At 37.6% G+C, this 11223-nt stretch overlaps 1 protein-coding gene across 1 annotated transcript; it reads left to right on the forward strand.

Moving 5' to 3' along the window:
• Positions 1-8014: 8014 nt before the first annotated feature.
• Positions 8015-10375, forward strand: LOC128237634 (putative nuclease HARBI1). Its single transcript, XM_052953223.1, has 4 exons — positions 8015-8288; positions 8843-8978; positions 9465-9615; positions 10184-10375. Exons 1-4 carry the CDS (start codon positions 8015-8017, stop codon positions 10373-10375), a joined length of 753 nt encoding a protein of 250 aa, XP_052809183.1.
• The last annotated feature ends 848 nt before the right edge of the window (positions 10376-11223 follow it).

Genomic DNA, 11223 nt, shown 5'->3' on the forward strand with positions numbered 1-11223 from the left:
AAACCTTGAAATTTTAAATTTGATGTACTAAAATTATTAAGTTTATAGACGGCAATGAGTCTTAATATATTTAATTAGACGTATACTTATAAAAGAATGTGTAAGTGAAAATTTGAAAATTTGAAATTGATATCTCCAATGATATATTAAAATCCTAAACAATTACTTTCTGGCACCCGCTAAATATTGTGGGGTTCTGATGATTTCTTATGGGCGCATTTCACTAGGCTACGACAGGCGGCGTCGGTGTCGGTTAGCCACCATCCGACAGCATCCGACAGGAACGTAGTTTGACCGAATATCAACACTTGCCGAAGGGTGACGTCGAGAAACCTCAACTGACGCAGAGTGACCGAGAGAACATTTTCTGACCCCGGCAAATTTTGAGCATGTATAAAAATCGGCTGCGACAGGCCAAGATAGCATTTTGACCGAGTACTAACCCTCATCAACCGAACTGCATCGCAAGGTGACGTAAGACTAACCGAATAGCAAACCCCATCGACCTAACACAAACCCTGAGAAACCCTGCTTGTCCGAGTGTTTTATCAAACTCGGTCAACAGTGCGTTTCTCTGCGTTGGTGTTACATCACAGTCGGTTGCTCTGCGTCGACATTCGGTCACATTCAGTCAGCCAACAATGTCAGGGACAGTCATGCACTCCCTGGCGGGGTTAGACACGGGTCGCCATTCGGTCATGCTGCGCCAGTGTAACGTTAATATTCGGTCAGCTTGGGTTGTAGTTAGGTCAATGTCGGTTGCTATAAATACGGGTGCGCCACACATGGTTGGTAAGTGATATATTTGTTTTCCACAGCATCATGCCACCAAAGAAACCAAGAATAACGTTGATCCAAGCAATAAAAAAGATGAAGTGCAAAGGCGTGATACATAAGTGTTATTTATTAGCCTACAAATACAAACGTCATATCTCCTCTCCTTGCCGGGGTCCTTGACTTTAGTTTCAACCAGGCACCATTCTGCCCTGCCATGGCACGGAGCCAGCGGGGCTGTTGAAGTACAGCTAATGGAGTTCACGCTGCTGCTTTCCAACCTTGCTGTCCTTGTTAGGGACATCCACATTACGTATCTCATGCATGTTGGCATTCTGGCGCCATTCTCCTGGGATGAGATTGTGGTCATCGTCTTCCCCATCAAACTGGCCCGGCTGCTCACCCGGGTATCGCCTGCGCATCATGTTGTGGAGGATCACACAACACTTGACGATGAGCTGGACCACCTCTGGAGACTGCTGCATCCTACCAAGGAGTACTCTTAAACGGTTTGCCATGATGCCAAAGACAGTCTCTACAATCCGACGTCCTCTTAATATGCGGTAATTGTACATTGCCTTTGATCTGGTCATGCCTCGGTAGGAGTAAGGTTTCATCAAGTTGGTACGGAGTGCAAATGTGCCGTCCGCAAGGAGGAACTGGGGGTGTCCTCATCATCAGAAGGCAGAGGATCTTCTGGAGGGAACCCTATGGTACGGTTTCCCATGGCCTCTTTGAGCTCACTGCCGTTGAAGATCTGGGCATCTGACATGTGACCGGCTCCTCCCACATCACACCACAGCAACCTGTAGTTGGCATCAACCAGGGACATTAGGACAATGGAGTAAATCCCTTGTAGTTATAGTAGTAGGAGCCTTTAATAACCACATATTTCCCATCCAGGGCACCCATAAGGGACGTTCCATCTCCTCTGGAACTGCAGGGCCACCTCTCTCCATTCATCGGGGGTGACGGGGCACTGGACCCCCTCTTCTGCAAATTCATCGATGATAGCCTGACAGACATCTGGCAGAAAGATGGCGATGGTGTCTCTGGACACTCTGAAGTTGTACTGCAAACTTGGGTAGTTGTCCCCAGTAGCCAGGTGCCGGAGTACCACAGCCAACTTCAGCCCTGGTTCCAGTGGAGGTCTGAACTTGGTGTCATTCTTGTGGAGGCGAGGCGTCAGCCGGTTAAGCAGGAATTTGAACATGTCTGGAGACATGCGCAGGTAGTTAGCGAACGACTGCACATCATCGTTCCGGAGCTTAACCATAAGGTTGTGGTACTGGCCAGCTGAAACTCGCTCATCTTCTGTTAACCAGGTCGTCACCCAGAACCGCTTCTTGCTATATCTTCTTAGGGCCCTTTGCTTCCTTCTTTCCTGCAGGACCTCGGCCTGGGCACGGATGTTGGCATGATGCTGAACAATCAGATCAGCCTGGAAAAGTCCTAGTACTTGCTCATCCATACTGTCCCTGGACTGGACTGGACTAGATTGGACCACCCCAGGCCTGAACTCACACTATTTTAAATCAACGAAGATCGCAGCCATTAACATGTCTGACCCTCTGTGACCCTGTGGCGTAACATCGACGCAACTGCGTAAAAAACTAACACAGTTCGACGTATGTCTGTCCTATGTGCATCCCAATGCATCGCAACTTATCACCGCACTATCAACGCAGCTATTGCCGCACACCGACCGACACCAGCCCATTTTGACCGAATACTGACGTAACTCTGACCGATATGAATCGTGGATGAGACATTTGTGTTCGAAAATGTTCGAAAATGCTCGAAGAGTTTTGCGACAGCCCAAAATTTACTGACCAACTCTGATTGACACTGACGCAGCGCAAGTGAAATGGGCGTATTACTGAACATTGAGGCGTCAATTATAATCCTATTGGGACTAAACATTTCGAAGATTTATAACAAATCTGAAATTACGTTATTGCATACAGCAAATGGTAACATCACTAGTAGTATGAACTAATTTTAATAAAAATCAAACAAATGACATTTTCCGTCGTAACATTAAGCCTTAATATTAATTTCCTCCTCGAAAATGATAATTGTTGTGTATAGATTGCCTGTGGAATAATACACTTAAATGTCAAAACGACTGTTTTTATATTATTTTAATTAAATCAGTCAATTGACATTTTCTTTCATAGCAGTTCGCCATTGGCAGTTATTTAATAATCTAAACTAAATTAATACCATTAGATTATTATATTTAATAAAGTCGTAGGGAAAAAACTGGAGTTACCATAGAGACAAACGTCCGTAATAATACCGAGGTTACAGCACTGAGATGACAGTACAAAATCCACAATGCGACACATTATACATTTGATATACGGTATCTAATCTGTTGATTGATTGTCAATTTTAAACGTAAACTCATAAATCTTAATTTAGTTTCAAATTATAGGCTTAATCTTCTAAATCTTTTACTTCTAGAATATACCCATCATAAATACACACGCAATACATATGCAGAATTCGGTAGTCTGTATTCCACTCTAGGTTAATACCACCGTATATTTATCATTGCGCGGTGTTAAAATGACACTAAAAACAAACTAGTGCGTCTTGTATTTTATTTTAACGGCCAGAAATGTATATCATAAAAGGGCGTGTTTGGAGATTTTATATATTTTATATTGCTTGCTAGCGCCTCGCGAGTTTCAAATCTGAAAAAGTCCATTCGAGTCGAACGCTGTACTAATAACCCTATTATATGTTTAAGTATAAATATCAATGCAATATTTCATTATGCACACATTTCTTGAAGATAGTTGTGCGTATCTAGTCTTGATGTAAGATAAACCAAATGGGCATCAGTTCAAACTATGATTAGCTTGATGATTTCTGAATGTGTATCATTTCCTGGATTTAGAAACAATATTTAAAAGAAATTTACCGTCAAATAACAATTAATTAAATAAATAATGTTCCCTATTTCAGAAGTCACCCAGGAGACAAGAACAATACTAAACAACAATTGTAACATTGTGGTTATAATTTGGTATAAGACTAACAATACATATATTTGCTTTTTATAAATTCTACATTATTTATCATATCATCAATAAGTTTAAATCCAACTGTACTGAAATAGCCATATGATATTACAAGTTTAACGATACAATTTGATCACATTAAATTACTAGTTTTTAAGCAAAATAAACAGGTTCTAGTAAAGGTCGTGACCAGTTCTTTGTTAATTATTAACTTAAACTTTTTGGAACATTATGCCAAACAAATCAAAATGGTTTGCCATCTTTGTTAAGAATAATTTGAATTTGAAATTCCAAGCTCTTGAAGTCGGGCCTGCAAGTAATGAAATCTTCAAGTAAGCTGAACAATGTGTGTACAAATGTATTTTGTTACCTTTTAAGGAACATTCTATATTACCTTCTGTTAGCTAAAGACAAAGAAGAAAGAAAATTAGATTTGTACTTCCAGATGGATTCGAACCGGTACCTTGAAACTCTCTATAGATTCGTATTCCTGTGTTTATCTAATAGGTTTTAAGAGCTCATCAGAGGTTATGGTGTCTATATATCTGTCTTGCCGACTTTAAATGAATCTTCTTTGTTTTGTAGCCCATGGCAGGAAAATGACGATATGTTGTATTAAGGGTTGTAATGAACTTACGAAATTCGTCCACGTCGGCTTAAATACCTTAATTAGGATGGCTGCTCTATGATTTTAGTACTTGTTCATGCTGACAACATGTTCAGAAGTTCATCCAGTTTGAGTTTGTTCTGCGGATAACGCCTGTTGCCGCATCAACAATAGATTAAAAACAATGAAATCACAATTCGAACTATCAAGAAATGATTCGTCTGTGTACAATTTTATTGCATCGGTCATTACAATTCGCTTCGTTGATAACCCCGTATAATATATAAATACATGTTCATTTTTAATATGAAAAAAATGTTAGTAGCCAGAATGTTTGATAAGACTTTCGGCATACCCTTTCACAAAATGTGTGTTTGTGTGTTCCTAGATATTCCTATGGTGGTCCATGACATATTATTACGTTTAATCGGGTTTTGACAGTAGTACTAGACCCCGTCGACAGTTCTTCGCCAATAGTACAAGAATGCGTATGCTTTATGCCAAATTTTATTCAGTAACTTATTAACTTAGATTTGTAAGCTGTACACTTACTTTTTTGGATAATATTACAGTCACTTTAAGAAGTATAAGCTATAGCCTATATTTCATATTCACGAATTATTGTCCGGTCATTGTAAAGGAGCATAGGAATCGCATTATCCTATACATTATTGCAATCATGCGTCAAATGCAGACACCGAACTTATGTTTACATTTATGTACATGTAGTAGTGCTACACGATCACCTCGATACGTTCGAATTAGATTACTTTAAAGTTTTCTCCTACGTTACTTGATCTTCGTATATCTGCACTTTGAGTAGATTCACTTTGTTACAAATAAAAAAAAATCCAATAGCTAAGAAAGTTTTATGAGGTTAAATACATTGTATCCATACTGCGAAAAACAATCATCTATAAGCTAAATAGTATATATGCCATACCCCTCTGTTACATTAAAGGACCACAATGGAAATAAAATAATTCCTTTTTTTGTGATATCCCTTGTGTACAATGTAGTTGACATCGTCTATTTTAAATATGCTTGATATTTAATCATATATAATGTAACAATGTTTTATACATTTTATACTGAGATAAATATATCTATCTATCTATCTATCTACATGTAAACTAATTAGTATTGAAACTGTTTCTTTGGATTTAGTGCCACCTTAAGGCATTTATTGTTCAATCAATGCAGAATTGTGATATATTCTATAAAAGAAATCATACGAAAGGTAAAATTAATAATCAATTATTTAGACCTGTTATATCAATTAAATCTCGCTGTTTAACAATACATGGTGTGCGATAAAAGGCATCGTCGGATACCCCCGATACTACGCTATGCTCCGTTGTGTACCGTGGGTAACTTGGCTAGGAAAATCTCGTAATCATGAATAATTATTGAGGCAGTTTCATTCGTTCCGCAAGGTACCAGATGCTTAACGGTTAGATGAATATCTAATTTATATTATTTATAACTAGTAACACTAGTATCTAGCTACACCATGTAGAAACAATGTGTAATTAGTATGTATTACGAAATGAATTACTACAACATAAAAAGAGAACAAATGTTAAGACAGGGCGATAAATCATGTAAGTCGACTTACTTCTGCAGTTTTGAGCTACGATATTGAATCAATTATCGTTTAAAATGGGCTGATGAGTTGGCATTTCATCTTGCAGTAACTTTTCCATGTCAAAAAGTGCCAATTGCTATCCATATAATGGGGCCTTTCAGGGGCAGTTGCCACATCCCCGTGACAGCTTTTATTCAAATTATGGTCGAAAAAGTTTATGTCAAAGCATAAATAAAATCAGAGGGGCTAAATGTAAGAAAATTTAATTATATTGATCATAGAGTTATGGTTCTTCCAGTTGGTACAAATACATATCTATCCAACGATTTACGATATCCCTAAATAACCAAACATATTTGTTTGTCAGTGGAGCAAATTTAAAAACAATAACACAGATTTATTGTTTTTGAAATGTAAACAAGTCGATTTTACAAACAAATAGTCTCTTTCAAAAGGCCTATATTAGGGGGACAGTGTTTTGATTTTTATACCTCACAAATGATCATAGTGACATGAATTGATGATTCAATTTTCACTACCATCGAACACTTTTCAAGTTTTAATTTAAGTTACTGGATTGAACAAGTTGACAAATGACTATTTTTCTGACAATATTTAAGTTGGACTAATATAACGTATTTTATAATGTGTATTTTACCGTGTGAAAATGTATGAAGTTTAATCTCAAATGATATAATGAAGAAAATGTGGACGGACGGACGGACGGACAAGGTGATTACTATTAAGCAACCGCATATATTTGTGTGTTCCTCAAACATCCTTTTTGAACGCCACGTTTTGACTTACGTTAACAACACGAAGCGATTGGAAATACAATTGGTGGTATATCATGATTTTAATAAAAGTCAAATAATTGACACATTTGTCGGAACATTTTGACTGAACGTGTTTTTTGTGATTAATGTTATTTATATATAGGTTGTCGAATAAGACACTTAAATGTCACAAGTATGTTATTAATAGTTTTAGTAAAAAAAAGACAAATGTCATTTTCTGTCATAACACTTCGCCATCTATAGTGTCTGCTTGAGATGGGAAAATCGGATAAGAAAGCACGTGTGGAAGCTGTAAACAAGGCTTGCCGAGCGGCATTCTTGCCTAAGGGTAGGCTTTTTTTCACACCCTTTACTTTCAAATGAAATGAAATTTGAATTAGAAACTCATTTCTTTAACACATTTTACACAAACACGGGTGCGTTCAAGGAATATCGCATTGTTTCAAACTCTACATAATTAATATCAATTATTATGTTTTTAAAACTTTAAAATTAAAATAAACATTAAAATGGTTTCAAATTGCGCATTTTTCCAACACATATAACATGACATTAAAAACTTTTTCGGGAAGTTAGATTTTACAGAGAGTTAATTTAGGCTTGCTCAATTGTTTTTGTACGTGTATGTGTGGACAAAGTTTTAAGAAGTATTTCAACCAAGTAAAGTGTTTTTGCGGACACCCTCACATCATACAATACATTAAAAAACAATGAAATTGTGAATCGAGCTATTCGGAAATAGACATTGCATCAGTTGTTGGTACAATCGCTAAACATATAGCGATGACGATTATCGCAATTTTGACGCGTTTCGCTAAATATTTCGCTAAGGCACTCGCTAAATTATTTAAGGGTTGTTGGTACATATAGCGATAACGATATCGTTATATTATGGCATGTTTAACGAAAAAATATAGCGGAGCATAAGGGCTTCGCTAAACACACATAGAGAATAACAGAATGGCTGCCGTTGTTGCTGCATTAAACAGAGTACGAAAAGAAAAATATTTCAGGGCGCACAACTTACATCTCAGTTTCACAGAAGATGAACTCAGAGAAAGTTACCGCTTTGGCATGGATGGGATTAGATTTTTATGTGAATTATTGGGTGTAGACATTTGCAGAACAACCTCCAGGAATTGCAGTATGTCCGTTGAGGAGCAAGTGTGTATAACACTGCGATACCTTGCCTCCGGTGCATTTATGCAAGTTGTAGATGATACGGGACAAGGCAACTGTGTGCCGTGTCATACATTGCGTGGCTGACCTCATCGCCAGCAAGTCAGATATGTTCATTCGATGGCCTGACCAAGCTGAGCAGGATAGGACGAAAGCGGCGTTCAGGGATGTGGCTGGATTTCCTTGTGTCATCGGACTCATTGATGGAACCCATGTAAGAGTGATGAAACCCAGTAAAGAGCAGGAGAGGAGATTTATCAACCGTAAGGGGTTTCCATCAATCAATATGATGGCGGTTTGTGATGAAACAGGTAGTGTTCGTTTTAAAAAAAATATCACAATAGTTGTTACTTTTGTAAAACTGTTATCTTTTAAGTTTTATTAAAAATGTGACATTTGATTTTTCAGATAAACTCATGATTTCCTGTACTCAAAATGTAAAGATTAATTATGCAGTACTGTAATGCTTACCAATGCTGGTATGTCCAATTGAACACATGTTCCAAAGTTGAATTTCATCAGTTAGAACTTTTTACACCCGATAAATGTGTGGAAAAGCACTCACCAATGCATTTTGTTATCCGGAAATATATTTTGTTTCTTAAACGAAGGTCAAGGTTACCATGGTTATTCAGACAAAAGGGCGACATGGGTAACGGTGTATAATAGCTTACTGGTAACTTCTATGCATTGTTGGTGCTTAATTGGGAATCAATTGCCAACTTGATTAAAACCTATTGTCCCATTTTAATTTTGTAATCGATATTAGTTCTTTATAATGATGCATACAGTACATCAGGTTTGATGAGCACTTACAGAACTGATACAAATGTGTATTCAAATGAAACCTACTGATTTATTTCAGGGAAGTTTATGTCCATCAATGCCGTCTGGCCAGGGTCTGCTCATGACAGCTTTGTATTTAAGCCATCTGCCTTGGGGGTACACCTGGAGACACAGCATCGCGGCCTTGAAGATGGTATCCTTCTCGGAGATAGTGGGTGTGTATTAAACTTACGTCGGTTCAAAGAACGTACTTATTCGTTTGCATTTAGGAAGTGCATATACAAGACAAAGGTTAAATTTTTACAGTGAACCACCGAAACCCTATAGGCAAACAAAGTAGTTTTATATGGAAGCACACCTTCATTGGATCAACGTTTGTAGACGCACTGCAATGCCTGTATTCATTGCATATATAAAAGTGTGGATATAACATGGATGTAATTGTGCCGTTTTCTCATGAAATGCTCCGAAATTGCACCATTTTGATTCTTATTTAGAAAGAAATGTTTTATTTGTGTGTGTGTGTGGGGGGGTATTATCCCTTAACTCACCTAGAACCATTGGACCTCCAAGTTTCTTAAGGCCTCTCTACGCCCCTGGATCATATAATATGTCCGGTTGCGTAAATGCCCATCCGGGAAAATACTCTGTTTTGCAGAGTTTGTAAAAGACGTATTTTACACCTCTGAATAATTTTGCAGGTATGCATGTGCCAGATATCTTTTGACGCCATTCAGGACAGCGGACACAGATAGAAAAGCTGCCTATAACAGAGCACACTGCCGAACTCGTGTCATTGTGGAATCCACATTCGGGAGATGGAAAAGGCGCTTCGGCATACTCCATGGCGAGGTTTGTTGTTTCCATTTTTTATAATTGGATGAACAAAAGACAAATAACTGAAATCGTTTATAATTAATATACCTCTATATTAAGGTTTATTAGCAGTAATGGCATAACCAAGATGATGTATAAGTTTAACAATTAAACTGATGATGATGATGATGATGATGATGATGATGATGATGATGATGTTGATGATGATGATGGTGGTGGTGGTGTTGAGAATGATGAAGACATGATGACGACAGCTACGACAGCGACCATGACGACAACGATGACATCTCATGTGGCTAATAATTCTGAAATACAGAAAATATGCACTTGAGTCTAATGTATATATTTCAATATAACAGATGTTAGAGTCCCTTATTCGTCACTTTGACAGCTCCTTATCGTTACTTACTATATGCGTTGTGTTTTAAAATACAGTGAGCTCCAAACCGACTGTGTGAATCTAGTGACACCCAAAACAGTTTGTATTAGAAGTTTTTAAGAAACTGCTTACAAATTTATATTTTGAGTGCTCGAACCACATGAAATTGTAACACGCAATGTTGATGTATGTTTGTATTCTCAGGTACGACTAGTCCCTGAAAAGGCATCAAAGATTATCATGGCATGCGCTGTTCTGCACAACATCGCGATTATTCTTGGGGAACCTGAGGTAGAAGGAGATGAAGTTGGGCTGGATGGAAATGTTGGACAACAGTTCATCGGACGAGAGACTGGCTTTCACACCAGAGAATACATTGTGCAACAATACTTTTAAATGTTGGAAATATGAGACATTGTTAAGAGTTTAAACACTTACCTCTCATCACTGAGTATTTGCAGAAAGCTACTGGCTTCTTTTTGTTCCAAGTCTTTGGTTACCCTCTCAAAAAATCGTCGCTTTGCTTTTGATGTTGCAATCTCTTTTATAATGAGTAGCTTTTGCAGTTTCACTTTTTCAGTTTGTTCTTTGAAATAGCTGAGTTGTGCATCTTGGAGCTCTTCAGAAATAGACCTGCAAAAAACATATCTTTATACCAAATTGTTTTATCACTTTCATGTCACCTGAGCACCATGTGTTCAGCGTAAGCTAATAATTATTGGGTGAATGATCTTCGTAGTTGTCCGTCCGTCCGTCAACGTTTCCCGGCAAACAAGTTATCCTCTCTAACCCCTTGTTCAGATAGATAGCAAGTATATATTTACCATGTGTTCAGGGATTTCTTTTAAATATTAACAACACTCTTCATTCGGCAGTGCGGTGAATATTAAACAATAGATCGAAAATATAATCTATCCAACGTTAACTATCAATAACATAAGTAGTATTTTACATGTGATCGCATACATATAGCAACTATACGATTAGAACTCACTTTCGCTTCTTGGAAGATTGGCTAGAGCTGCATTGCTTCTTGTTTACTTGTTCACTGTCCTGAAATATATATGTTTTTCTGCATCGAGTCGCTTAAGGTAAATAAATAAATATGACAATAAATGATCAATTACAACATAAAACCTCGGCTTTTGACGTTATCAACCGAATGGCTTAGTTTAACTTTACAACACGTATTTAATTAAAACCCTCACTGACTTGCATTCATATTGTACAAAAATGTTACCTTA

This window comes from Mya arenaria, chromosome 6, assembly GCF_026914265.1.
Source record: "Mya arenaria isolate MELC-2E11 chromosome 6, ASM2691426v1".
Classification (NCBI taxonomy): Eukaryota; Metazoa; Mollusca; class Bivalvia; order Myida; family Myidae; genus Mya; species Mya arenaria.